This window comes from Larus michahellis, chromosome 12, assembly GCF_964199755.1.
Source record: "Larus michahellis chromosome 12, bLarMic1.1, whole genome shotgun sequence".
Lineage (NCBI taxonomy): Eukaryota > Metazoa > Chordata > Aves > Charadriiformes > Laridae > Larus > Larus michahellis.
The window spans coordinates 5,645,484-5,659,693 of record NC_133907.1 but is presented as its reverse complement, the minus strand read 5'-3'; the positions used below and the strand labels follow the sequence as shown (position 1 = coordinate 5,659,693).

Below are 14,210 nucleotides of genomic sequence, written 5' to 3'. Positions count from 1 at the left end.
TCAAGATTTATATCCATGCTGTCCCACGAGATTTAATGCCTCCTGAATGCCCATTCATCCTTACGCATCCCCTGGGGACAAAGTCAGAGCCGGAGCACTATGAGAGGATTGACAGACAACCATTTTACGAAATTATTTTCAAGAGGAAAATGTCTGCAAAATATCTCTCAGACTTAAAAACAAAAATGACACCAGTTCACGTTTCCTACAGTTCTGACAGGTCAGCCAGAGATATTTTAAGTATATATATGCACATATTACATATTTATATATAATATTTTAATATTATTATAAGTAATTAAATAATATGACAGTAAACATATATATTGTTTTAATTAATATTTATACATATAATTATATATTTATATGTTAAATATGTATACATTATTTAAAGGCCACAGTTCGAAAAGCCTGCCAGGTGTGTTGAAAAAGAGAGAAGAGTAATTTTTACAGGAAGGGGCCATTGCCTCTTCAAAGCTGGGATCGCCTTCTGGGAACTTTCTTTTTGGTCTTAGAAAATTTGAAGACTTAAGTTTAATTTTGTCCCTTCTCTATTAAAAAGAAAAGAAAACCAAACATTTTCTTGGAAGATACAGATTGTCCGTCTCAAACATCCGCAAAAATACCATTTTCTTCCAGAGAGTCTGATCCTTCAGTTTAACAGGTTTTATTCAAAAAAAGAAAAGCCCTGTGTTTTCCATTTCTTTGGATGGAGTTTGCCGGGATCAAAACGAGTTCCTTTTCTGCAGTACTGCTGCCTAACCACATAGTCCCTGCCCGGTATTTATGCACCCATTATTCCTCTTTAGCCACAGAATATCGCACTTTTCCTTCCCTTCCTTAAAAGCATTCTCACACATCAGATTCCTTTCAAGTGTTACCTGTATCATTTCGTGGTATGATTTTATTCCGATGCGTTAATCTTATTCCTTCCTAACTGCAGCCTTCTCTAATTTCTACTTCCATACCTTTCATGTTCCCTAGTCACGTTTGTTTAACAGCCTGCCTTCCTCTGATTCTCGACCCACTAACTACCTAAGCGGAACTTCTGGGAGGAACTGTCAGACACAAAGTCTCACCCCGGGGGATCTTACTTACCCACAGAGTTTATTCAGGTCTCCTTTCAGCAAAACCAGTTTGCATTTTTGCTCCCTGCGTTCCAGGCATCATCAGCTACAGTGTCGCGTACTCGTACTCTCATCCAAACTGCTTGCAGTTTCGTATCCCAATTAACCAGCAGTGGATCTGCAATGACTTCGCCTCTCCTTGCTTTCTCTGCATTAAAAGATCAGTAAATTCCGTAGCTGTCCTGCTAATGAAGCGCAGGTTCCCTGACGCGCATTCCTGTTTCTCTGCCAGTAACCCGGGCTGTTTGCAGCCCCTGCAATAAGAGCCCATACATCAGGCCCATATTAGTATCACCACTTCTATTTCTCGCACCAGTATCGAAATTGAGAGGTATGGTCTGCGTACCACCAGGCTAGCTTGAAATCTACAGTACAGACCCCATTAGGTTTACACACTTACTTGTAAAAAATGTTCTTCTCTTGCGAGAAGTAGATTCCAGCTTTATCCTTGGAAGGATGTTCTAAGAAAACCTCCCACTCCTGAAGGACACGCACGTTCCTGCGAATGGACATTCGACTAGACAGACTACAAGATGACTGAGTGCTCAAGCAGCCACGTTAAACAGTGATATGATACAACAGCAGGTAAGGTTTTGGCCTTTATTTGAAGGCTTTTAACAGTTACAGTAAGAATTGTCATTGCAAACCAGGAATTTTTAAAAAATTGAACAATAAAAGTTAAAAAAAACATCCACAAGTCCACCTGCAAGTAAGACATGTTGGTACAGAAAGGAGATGTGAGCTTTTGCTTCTTCCATTCTGTTCAATTTTCAGATATCTGATAAAACTAAGATACTAACAAAGGTTGGATGCTATTGGAATTGTTCCAGCAGGTGCGCGTTTAATATTTAACAGCGTATACTGTACCAGTGTAACAGAGTAGCTATGTTAAAGTCTATGGGTTTGAGTTGGGCTTGTTGTTATTTTCTTCCCAAAAAGAACATTAAAAAAGAAGACAGATTGTTCCAAGATATCCGTAACATAGTCATAAATTGACTACATGAGTTTGTCCCCGTTTTAATTATAACTCATCTTGGTAGCAAAGAAGTGATGTAAGCAATTGGAAATCTTAGCAGCATTTGACTTACAAGATCGGTTTCAATTTAGTTTTATAACGCACGTCCAATAGGTCCACACATTCAACAGTCTCACAAGACGCACTAGCAGTATTTCTGACTCCTCATTCTCTTAGCATAAACGGGTATTTTCCTGCTTTGCGAGCAGAGAGCAAAAATCAACCTAATGCAACCCATCCGATGACGCGGGTGCTTCAGTTCCACGCATGCAATCCCGTTAAACAGAGACTTGAAGCAACCGTGTCCCAGTGCACAACTGGACTGCAAAGAGCAGACACCCAAGAAGTCCTCTTCAAATTCAGCCACGTACTGTTGCCATCTTTTGCTTTGAGTTGCTGGAATAATGGAATATTTAGAGTCGAAAAAATATGCTTCCGACCTCAAAGTGAGTAAGTAACGGTAAAGAAGATTTTATGTGCATCAAAACCCCCTGTTCTACATCTGCACTTTTGTAGTCCGACACCAGTAGGCAATGCCAGCAATGCCTATTCTTTAGAAAAATGCATCCATAGAGCACTTTGGGGCAGGGAGCGTGTTCTCCAGCGTGAGGGAGAAGCCCTGCAGGGAACACTTCCAACTTCAAGGTTAGATACATCACATAAGCACTCCTCTGAAGATTCCAGTCTGTGCACACATCTGTGACAGTAACATTTCAGCTCATCTATGAAACACACTTCAAATGAAACGAATCACCTAAGTTTACAGTCAATCTGCTCATAAAGACTGGTGACAGATGCAATTAACATCTTATTTGTTTATAACTAACAAACAGTGTTTTAGCAGTTTTCAAACACTTTAAACACAAAGTCATGTCACGGCATTCCTGTTGTACAGCCCCTTTTCCACACCATTAGGAGGAGGAAGCCAACAATACACTCACATTTCATCCACCTGTGGGAGGGGAAAAAGAGAAAAAAACAACCAACCCCAAACTCAAGCAGTGTTTTCCTCCAGCAGACTCCAAGGAAAGTTTCAACATTCCTGCTAGTCAAGTTAGCGATGACTATAACTAGGACTGGAGAACGAAAGCTGATATTCCAGGTCGTGCAAGCTTCCTCATGAGAAATATCATGAGCTTCAGCTTTGCCTAATCGTATCTGAAAGCATGAGAGACTCCAGTAGACATGACACTCTTGAAATACAGAACTTTATTTAGAAACTGCTTAAAATAGAAAAACCCTGTCAAGAAAAATCCAAGTCAAATATGGTTTTCTCAGTAAAATGGAGTTTTAGGGCAACAAAAGTCTAAAAGGCCACAAGAGAAATAGCACCACTGCAATTTTAAACAATGGCTAGATTACTTGCATTTTTGGCATTCACTGAATTTGGGTTTTTCTCTGAATTTCACAAAGATTCATGCACTACACAACAATTACCATAAAATGCTCTCCTACACACATTTTAGGACAAGCTACCACCAGAAACAAATGAATACAAGCACAACAGGACTGATCAATCTCAGTAGTGAAGGGGGATCAGAAGTCTTGCAGGATCTTGCCAAACACAACAGTAATGAGGGGCATGATAGCAAAAAAGGACAGTTAAGGAAAGTATTTAAATATTAATATTTAAGTTAGTCTCAGTACTGTATTTTCTGCAATAACATTAGCTCTGTTAGCCAGCATCTTTTAGTTTTTACCCCAGAAGACTACTGAACTGGCAAGTATTATTATTAGATATGCCCTGGTTTGGGGGGGTGGGAGGGAGAAAAAAGGGACAGAAAAATCATAATCCTCATGTGCTCAATTCACTTTCACTGTAAGATAGCTGCACAGTGCAAGTCCTGTTACAACTATTGGATTTGATCAGCATTCCTTGGGATGGGAAAGAGAAAAGAACAAGCGAGAGACCAAAAAAGTATATCAACAAAAATAAAAAGAAACAGGACAAATAGAAACAAGAGCCAGGAAGGAAAATTACTTCTGAAGAACATTTTAGGCAGTAAGACTGGATGCCCTTTGCTTTTTTTTTTTGTCATTTTGGTTTTGTTTTTCTTACAGAAAACACAGTACATTTTGGCAAAGTCATTAGCCACAATGCCATAGAAAAAGGCTTTAGCACTCTTCAAGGTAATTTATGTGTCTCAGCTGTTCATACTCCCTCTAATCTTGTGACAGGCAACGTTAAGGCCTATTTCATCGAGAACTAATCACTTAGTAAGCAGCTTTACATAGGAATGGAGTTTTGTTTTAATAGCCCCTTTTGAGCACTTGCTGACAAAGTGAGATTGCCACGCAAGGCCTCTCAGACAGCAGTGAATGGAGTTAAACAAGTGTCTACCCCAATATGAAGCACATAAAATCTCCTGTCACATTACTTCAATTTGGCATATGGAAGCATATTTTAAATACTCTTAAGGCATTTTATTATAATTTCTGTGCTGCAATTTCACATTAACTCAATCTTTCTGTGAGTCAGAGTCTTTAATTTCTCTACTACACACCACCTTAGATACAAAAAGTGTCTTCCCATAAACCAGTGTTTTACCAGCAAACCATTCTGCAACAAGTTCCAAATATTCAGCCTCTTGCTCCCTAAATATACCACTTAGATCTGAATACTGCTCTGCTACAAAGTGAGAAAGAGCTCCTAACTCAAACCCACTGTAAAAAGTGAAACTTCTGCAAAGTGCACTTTAAGAAGAGGTACTTTTTTGCTTATGAAAAGAAACCAGTGAGTCCTCTAAGAATAAAGTGGAGTATTTTACAGTTAAGCACATGATCTGGGGCAAAGAATTCTGATGTTGCTGCTCTGCTGGTACAGTATGTGGTCTGTTAATACTCTTCTTGTTCCTCCTGCGGTGCTCCTTCGTCAGGTATCACAAAGCCTTCCTGAAGGGGAATAAAACAAGGGCTTTAATGAAAATCTGATGTCAAACGAGCTCCTGGCTACTCTGTATACTTTTTTTTTTTTAATCTTTTACTTCAGCTAGATATCCTTAAGTCACCATTTACAGTGCCAAGATATATTACCAGAAGAGTTATTTTCCTCATCTTTGATCTATTTGTTACATACTCTTCATGAAAGGCTAACCTTGTTTGCTGCCTGACTACAATTATGTGATCTGTTCCTTTATTACAGGAAAAAGCTAGGCCATAAACCTAAAGAAAAAAAAAAAAAAAGAAAAAACCAGCACAAGTACACAAGTAGAAATAGAGTGAGCCCTGGAAAGCAAACCAGCTTCCAATTACAAGGGGAGGGAGGAACTATGCAATACAACTTATACCAGATTACTTACATCTGTGGCATAAAGAATTTCCACAATCCTCTGCAACACTGGATCATTCTCCCCTTCGTTCTCCTGGCAGATCAATTCAATGTTCCTCAATTTGCCGAAGTAGAAGTCTCTCTCCTTCTCCAGATCTTCAACAGTAAGTTTCAAGACATTGATCTGCCAAAGGGCATCAATAATAATTTATCCACCAAAGAGAGAAATCAGTAGTATCTATTCAAAAGGCAGGATCCCCAAAGTTCCCAGGAAGGTGTTAATATGCAAAGCATTTCAGAAGTAACCAAGATGGGAGGACTGTGAAAGGAGGAAAAGGTCTGTTTCTCAAGTTGTAATACTATTGCCACAACAAACACCCAGTCCAACACATGCAATGTCACTTGCAAATTCCAAAGGCTTATTACATGAAATCGGTAAAACACTAACTGCCTGCAGTTTCCTTTGCGAATGCATTCTTTCAAGACAACTTTCCCGCTGATGGCGCTTTTAGTTGCATTACACTCAGTATTTCAGCGAAGGAGCAGCTGCTCATAGCTCAGTTGGAATGCTGTGATCGCTGCAACACAGCTGTGGAAATACTTAAAAACAATGCTATGTGTGATATGGCACATGCTAGGTTTAAATGTCTGGGTGCTCATGTACCGTAGGAAGAGGGTTTGCTCCTATCAGGAAAGCAAGACCATTATAATTAAGGCTTCCAATTAAGTTATTTTAAACGAGTGCACTGGATTCAGATCATTTTCTTCCATCTGCCTGACCCAGTCATTTCATGCTATTAAAAAGAAAATCTGCACATAAATCTATGAAGCACAGGTCAGTACACGGGGCCATTTTGGTCAACACACCTGCTCAATCAATCCTGCTGATTCATCATCTCCTGCAGCCTTTTTGACCATTCCAGTACCAGCTTTTGGATTTGCTGCAGTCCTCTGTGTAACAATGGGCCTCTGTGGGGCTGCAAGATTTAATTCAGTGTTAGTTCCTCTCATAACATCTTTCTTCCTCCTATAAAGGTACTATCCCCCTTCCAAACATGCTTAGGCATGTAAGAGATTGAAGATATGGTTCCTTCCTTCTTCTTGACTCCATGCGACATGTCCTTTTTTTTTGGCATGTGTTGGCACCAATCCTTGCCATTTTCTCTTTTAGAGAAGATTGTTCTTTCTGTAGCTTCCAGATAACTGGTTACTACAGGATGACTCAGTGTTTGAAGCCTAGCATCTCTGAAACAAGATGCAAAATACTATAACTTCACACACTGATTTTAAATAGCAACCCAGTCTTATTTTCCCCAGAGATTTTAATGATCTAGATAATCTTTTAACTATTTTCTCTACCTGCACTGCTAGAACTGAGAGATTTCTTGGGTTTGTTCACAACTGGAGCAACAAGGTTTGGTGCTACTGTCTCTTGGCCTTGTCGAGCAGCAACAGGATCATACTCCTTCCCATCATAGTTTGCATCAAAAAATTTTTTGAACCACTGAACAAATTCAAAGTTGTCCTGAAATTTTCCTTTCACTAGTTTGTCCACAGGAATAATCTGGAGGGGGGGAAAAAACAAAAAGTCAAACTCATATTAAGGGTAAAGAACCTCTCTCTCTCTCTTTATCTAAAGTTTTAAACTTAGCGCACTCAGAAGATATGCAAATGTAATTCTTTGTCCAGTCTAGAGAAAATCCTCCTTGAACGTAACTATATGTCAAATAGTAGGATTTTTGCTAATAATTTGAATTAAAAATAAATCAGGCTTTCACTGGGAGGGTCCAAATAATTTTAAATAATTCTGCAGCAAGGTTTCTGCTACACCAAGTGTCAGCACGAAACTGCTTTCTGTAAATTTGAAGCTAGCTTATTCAGTGCTAGCTTTCCTGAACCAGAGCTGTCGACCAATTGCATAGACTGCTACCACACAGAACTGCTACCACATCTAAACATCACCTTTTTAGTAGATTACAATTACAGTTTCTCTGGAATGAGGAGTACAAGTGAAGATTATTAAAAAGATGCAGCAAATTGTGAAGTCTTGTCTGTCGGCACTGAGCTCAGAATCCATGACCTGGCAGAGGCCAGGAGCCATTACCGTTACGTGCTCATTCAGCATTTGAAAGCGTGGCTGGCTGTCCAGTTCTGGACGTACCACACAAGCTGCTTCCCCCAAGCAGAAGACCAATTAAGCGTGCGTTGAAGCTGCTAGCCAACACAGAATGAGACACCTTCTTAAAGACAGGTAAAAGCTTTAACACAGAAGTGTTCTGCATCATACCAAACTGTCAGTAACTATGACCTAGATAAATCACCCCTAAGCATAATTATCACGCGATCTGAAAGAGTATTTTCAGAGATCTCATTTTCACTAGCTTAAAATTACATATGCTCGTAAAGACGAATTTGAAATCCTTAGGACTACCACACCAGTAGGTTATGGGAACACTCCTGGTACAAAGATGGTTCAAACAGGAAGCTCAAGTAAACCTTACCTCACAGAAATTTCAATATGAGTTTGTGCTCATTAAGTTGCACAGAATTAAAATGGAAAAATTCATTTCATCATTAAGAACTGGAAACCGAACCTCAACTGGAGTAAAGGAGATACTGTCCTAAATCAAGTGAGAACCCCAATGCAAACCAAACCCAAAATTTTTGACATTTACAAACCACAAGCAAACTACGTTCCCAGATCTATTCAGCTCTAAATTTGAAAGTACATTCTTTCTACTTTGATATTAACACCACACAGAATCAGTTACAACCCAGCTTACTTTGTCAACACCCATTCGTTTAAAACCTGCTTGTAGAACCTTGAAGTTTTGAATGTACTCATGTTCCAATTTTGCTTGAAACTTCACTTTCTTGAGTGCTACAGAACCTGGGAAGAGCATGTCCATAAACTGACAGTATGCAGCACCTGCCGAAAGAAAAAGAATACAAATCCCAGGATGAATCAAGTCAGCTCACTAGCCTACATAAGTAACTTTTCAGTCAGATCAGCAAACTGACCTGACTCATTCCTCAGCTACGCAATCCCTTAGAGGCAAGAAAAGCAAGAAAGCAGGAACCTTCAGTCTCCAGTTTTGGCTCAGCAAGGCCATAAATAAGCATAAGCAACTTACAGAACTAAACTTTTGGTCTTACGACTTGAACTCTCATGAACAAGAGCAATACTGCCTCTGTAATTCCAAGAGAAAAAAAAAAATCCACCAAGTAATTTGACTTTCCTTTCTTCATGGATATCAGTACAGATCTGAGATGTTACATGTGTCTGACAGGCATGTAATCTCCTCTTATCAACACTAATAGAACTAAACTAGAAAAATAATTATGCCAAAAGTTATATTTAATCATGGGGCTTTCAGCAACCTGGTGTAGAGTGGGAGGTGTCCCTGCCCAGGGCAGGGGGGTTGGAACTTTAAGGTCCCTTCCAACTCTAACCATTCTATGATTATTAAAATTATGATACACTTACTTACTACAAAATTCAAGGTGCCCTTCAAGGTAAGAGGCTAAATTAAGATGGATTATATTTAAATCAAGCCTTAAAGAACTGAAATGAGACAGTGTTTCTTTCTATTTATTTTAAAGCTTTCATGTCCTTCAATTCAGCTCTTACTGTAACAGCAAAAGAGGGACCAAGTTCAGCCACACAGATTAGACAACCGCTTCCAAAAAATGTTTCTGTAGAATATACACACCCATTAAAAGAAAACCGCTATTTTTAAACTATATCCTCGCTCTGTAGTGACAATATGCAACTGTGTGCCACTGAAAATACAAGCACAACATTCTGAGCATTATTCCCCCCACCAAAATCAATGAACTAAGTGCACAAGAACAGTAACGAGAACCTTAACCTAAAACATCAAACAGCTACATGACACGGTTTTGTGAGATATCTAAAGGCCAACTCGTAATATATCATGGCATTGCCCTAAACTAGTCTATTCATCTCAACTACAGGTAACAGTAAATCCTATACTGTTAGCTTTCTATCAAGATATTTTGCGGGTCTTTTGGGGCTCCCACTTTCACCTGCTACTAGAATATTGCTGCTCATCCATGGGTGCAAATAAAAAAAAAAAATCTTGCTGCTTGATCTCCACTGTCTTTCAGTTCACTTGCTGAATAACTCTAATGCCCAGCTCAAAAAACAGATGACTTGCTAGAGATCAGGTTTTTTCTAACTATTGGTAGTCTGAGAGATAAGCACAATTAAAAAAAAAAAAAAGAGAGATATCACAGTGTAAGGCAAAGGTCATCTTTTGTGCATTTACGCAACCTCAAATTGTTGCTGTCACTACTGTCCTTGCCAAAGGTAGCAAAGCAAGCTTGGAAACTCCCGTTTTCACATGACTATGACAGACAGCGAAAGCCACTTCCATACCTGCAGAGGCACGAAGTATTTTTGCAGACACAGAAAAGGGACATTACTCAGCGCCCAACACATAACAGCTCCCAGCCTTTTCCTGAAAACAGGTGAGCTGAAATTCTGCCGGGCCAGTATTAATTATCCTCACTTCTGAGAGACAGAGCTCTCGCAGCAATCAAGACTCACACCAATTCTAAGCAAAAGTTCTCAGCCACATAAGTCAATGCTGCACACCGCAGGTTTTTTAAAGTGCCTATCTGAAAGCAGGCAATGCTTACCATTTCCCTTATTTCCGTAGTTGTAGATCTTTAGTTCTTTCCTCCTTACAGTTTTCCCTCACCATCTCACTAGACAAAAGCCACTATAAGTACCTGTCAGGTGTCTACTGTAAGTCCCCTATTTTTCTGTAATCTTTGTAAATGTTTCTGCCACAGTCTCAGCCAAAGGCCATACTGACAGTCCCAAACTTACTTTAAACTTCTATTCCACCTCCAATTTCTGCATCTCTCATTGTGTGAGCAACGCCTTATCTCAAACTCACTGCATGAGCTGCACTTCCACTTTTCACCAAGTCCCTTTCACCTGCCTGTTGCAGTTATCCAAATCACCATCTTTTACCTAGGCTGCATTTTTAGCCTTGGGTTTTTTTCAGCTCTTACTCCACAGACTATTATTTTTATTCGTTTCTACAAGCCTCCTCCCACACACACACTCCTCCCTATGATGACACTTGACTCCATTTCTGTACCACAATCACTTCCCCTTTTCTTCCTACAGCTCTATCCGAGATTCAGCTGTGCTAAAGTCAGCTCAAGTCAAAGTAAGCTCGGGTGACACAGACCAACATGGTCCTTTACCATAAGGAGTTGTAAAGTCCTGAAGGTGAACCCGGGAGTCACCAGTATGCCCTCCTCACACTGCTTCTTCTGCCCAAGCTCCCAAATCTCCTAGTAGTTCTCTTCCGTAAGAAGTCACATTTATTTATGCTAGTTATTACACTTGTAAGACTTACTCTATACGTCAAGAGTAAATGCTTAATTTCTCATTGGAAAGCACCTTCTCCTAAGAGTCTTTTCTCCACGTTAAGAACCATTTCTTCTTATTGCATCTGCACTGCAGTGAGTCAGAAGAATACACCTTTTCATTATGCTTACATTATTAACTGCCATTTCAATAAAACTCTAACCACAGACAGATTATAACACAGAATCTGCTCCTACCAGGAATTAAGCCAACAGCATGGCAATAGAAGGCCAGCGCAGACGGTTCACACAGCACAGCTGGATCTCTACAGAACTAGGGTGCACATCAAATTTGTAACTCCCCTCAGACTGAGCCCCCTTACCTGAGCACAGCTGTTCAATCTTTGTCAGCGTCAGCTGCAGGGACTCATTGATCCACGCAAGCATGTCATGCCGACTCAAGTTATCGCTAGTCACTGAAGTAGAATACACATTAACTGCCATTTTCTGAAAGACAGAACCAAAGGTGTTAAGTACCACAAATGGTAACGCTGCACGTTTTCATTGCTTCTGTGCAGGCTGCAGTGGAGACGCTTCCTTTTGAGCCTTCCTGACACAACAGTCAAGCGTAACACGATGCGCAGGAAACGATGAAACTGTCTGCTGCTAACAGCTGGGAGGACCTTATTTCATCACAACTGTAAAGGGCACGTTTTCGTGCTTTTTGAAGAAAAATTAACCAAGTCACTCACATGGAAACTTTGATGAAAGGACTCACAGCGGCGGCAAGTTATTCATCCCTCTCATCCACGCCAACCGAGCACGGCAGTAATACTTCCTGGCCGACCACGGTATCTCTCCAGGGAGAAATACCAAGCGGCCGGTCCCCGCCCAGCCCCGCCGGCACAAAGCGGAGCCGCCGCACTCGCCAAGCCCCGGTGCAGCTGCCGCCGGGCCGGGCCTGCCCCGCTCCCCGCCGCCCCCGCGCCTTCCTCCTCACACCCGCCGCAGCGGCCGCTCTTCTCCGCCGGGAGCACCCGCGGAGGGGCGCGCCCGGGGCAGGCGCGGCGCGGCCCGGCCCTGCAGGCCTCACGCCGGTCTCCTCACGGCTCGCCGGGCCCCGGCCCGCCCCGCCCCGCCTGGCCGCTCCCCGAGGCCGGGCCCGCCTCCCCGCCGCCATCCCCGCCGCCGCCTCAGCGCCGCGGCCCAGCCCGTTACCTGCCCCGCTCTCGCCCCGTCTCCTCCGCGTTCAAACCGGCCCCGCCCGCCTGCCCGGTATCACGTCACTCGCACGCTACGCGCTGGCGTCACGCGCACGTCACGACGGTGGGAGCGAGCGCCGCTCGTCGGCGAGGGGAAGCGGGGGGGGGGGGGGCGCGGTTGCTAAGGGGCGGGGGCTCGCGTTGCTATGGCGAAGCTCCGCCCACTCCCCCCGCGCCGCGACCTGCCCTGCGATTGGTGGCGGCGCTAGCCCCGCCCACGCTGGTGGCGTGCCGCGTGCCGGCGGCATCTCTCATGGCCGCGGCCCGAGGAACCGCGATGGCGGCGGAGCCGCCTCAGGCCTCACCGGGCCCGGCCAGGCCCCGACTCCCCACCCTCTCCGCAACCCGGCCGGGCCCCGACGCCCCGCCACAGCCCGGCCGGGCTGTGGCGGGGCGTCGGGGCCCGGCCGGGTTGCGGAGGGGGCGCCCGGCTGCCTTGGGGCCACACATCTGGTGTCCCCGGGCCTGCTGTCGCCTCAAGGGGCAGCGAGGAAGGGGCGGTGGGGCTCGTTTGTGAGACTCATCCCTCTGTAAACCACCTCCCCCCCCCCGCCCTTTTTACGCAATGAATTTATCAAATTAGGACTGTCCGGTCATACAGAAATACTGATTTGATTTTATTTTATTTTTTAATGGAGACGGCGATAAATGGTAAACTGTTGACGTGGATCCCCTTTCTTTCCCACACGAAAATTTTGAGTAAAAACGGTGTGGACAAGGCACAGGTGTTTTTTTTGAGTTTTGCGCACTCCCCAGACAAAAAGCATATGAAATGTGTTCCAACAAAACACGGTTTATTTTTTTTTTTTTTTTTTGCTTTTAAAAGATCGTATAAAAACCCGCAAGACTTTCAACATCAAAAATCCTTAACCTAAAAAAATAGCACCAGGGAGAGTTAGAAACCTTTGAAAAGTATTAAAAAGGCATTTCTGAAATCTACCTCTCCTTACAACACGGAATAAAAGGCAGCTCTTACAGGGAAAAATATTTCAAGGAAGACTTGTCTACTACAATCCATATCAAACAAGACAACTCTCATTCCTTTTATCTTTGTTTACTTTCCCCAAGTCCTTTTTTATTCTCTTCTATTTATTTTTCTTTTGATGAGATAGGAAAAGATGCGAGATCCGGAGTACGAAATTAGAGATGCCATGGAGTGGAGGTTACCTGTTATCCCAGTTTGGAAAAAATACAAGCCACCGGAGGATCCCAAGGCGGAGGACGGCCGTCACCCCGGCCTCGGGCTCTGTGCGGGGACTGCGGCTGGGGCTGGGCGGAGGAGTTAGTGAGGTGACTCGGGTCCAAGCTGGGCACAAGGATCGGAGGTTGGTGAGGGGTCCAACTCCAGCCGGCGGGGCGGTGGCGATGCCAGGCTTCCCGAACACCTCCAGCAGCTGCAGAGCCCACCCCGCTGTCATCCCAGTCAGGTGACAAAGGTGGCGAGAGGCTGCTACTTGTCCCCGAGCGTTGCAGATGCCAGCAGTGATGCGGAGGAGACCGCTTGGCTTTCTCCAGCATTTTCTTAACTAAGTGTGCAGCTCAACCGCGCGTCACTTGACTGTAAAGTCACCCCTTTGGGAAGACTTTAAAGAGTAACCTCCAGCAGGATCAAGGGAAAAAAAGCCTTTTAACGACCTGGGCTTCCCTTCCTGTCCATTCCCGAGTGCAGCCTTGGGTTGGAGAGGGAGAGAAGATGGTCCCCAGAGCCTGGGGATGAGGTGGAAAGCTGCACACAAGCAGCTCCGTGCCAAGAGAGTGGAAAATGGGAGGCTCCCTCCTCTGGGGAGGCTGCCGTCCTCCACCGCCCGAGACGGGGGTGGCAAGGGGGTCCCCATGTGTCAGAGAGGTAGAAGGAGCGAGGAGGGAAGCTCTCATTTCCCACTGATGCTGTACAACACCTCGTGAGGCAGCCTGGCATTGGGCGGAGGGTTGGCGCATGGTTTGCACAGGATTAATTTTGAGAAGGCAGCCAAGGGCTCTGCCAGACCCAGGCGACAGGTTGTAGTGAACAGCAGAGGTAGGGGAGGACGGAGGGACCGAGGGGTACATATACGTCACGAGTTGTTTCAGTGCATTGAAATGTGCATTGGAGTCAAGAGTCCCCAGGAGACGCTGGGCAGGACAGTAGCCCTGTGGCTACAGAAAACCTGGGGGAGAGCCTCTGCCCGCACGCTGGCCATGGGAACAGT

General features: G+C 43.8%; 1 protein-coding gene across 2 annotated transcripts; it reads right to left on the bottom strand.

Annotated features, from left to right (window-relative positions):
• Positions 1–3,331: 3,331 nt before the first annotated feature.
• Positions 3,332–12,189, bottom strand: MAPRE1 (microtubule associated protein RP/EB family member 1). 2 transcript variants are annotated; one of them, XM_074605066.1, is made up of 7 exons: positions 11,978–12,189; positions 11,143–11,266; positions 8,194–8,339; positions 6,770–6,974; positions 6,278–6,387; positions 5,442–5,594; positions 3,332–5,034 (listed from the first exon to the last, which is right to left on the bottom strand). In XM_074605066.1, the coding sequence occupies exons 2-7, from the start codon at positions 11,261–11,263 to the stop codon at positions 4,978–4,980; spliced, it is 792 nt and encodes a 263-aa protein (XP_074461167.1). In that variant the 5' UTR covers positions 11,264–11,266; positions 11,978–12,189; the 3' UTR covers positions 3,332–4,977. The 2 variants fall into 2 exon arrangements, with proteins under 2 accessions (XP_074461167.1, XP_074461168.1); XM_074605067.1 differs by lacking the exon at positions 11,978–12,189 and adding an exon at positions 11,512–11,666.
• Between the last annotated feature and the right edge of the window lie 2,021 nt (positions 12,190–14,210).

Excerpts from the sequence above, each read along its gene's own strand:
- MAPRE1 (XM_074605066.1), bottom strand. The coding sequence starts at position 11,263 with ATGGCAGTTAATGTGTATTCTACTTCAGTGACTAGCGATAACTTGAGT. Across the intron at positions 6,975-8,193 it reads AACGAATGGGTGTTGACAAA|ATTATTCCTGTGGACAAACT; the intron begins GTAAGCTGGGTT and ends CCCCCCCTCCAG. Across the intron at positions 5,035-5,441 it reads AAATTCTTTATGCCACAGAT|GAAGGCTTTGTGATACCTGA; the intron begins GTAAGTAATCTG and ends ATTCCCCTTCAG.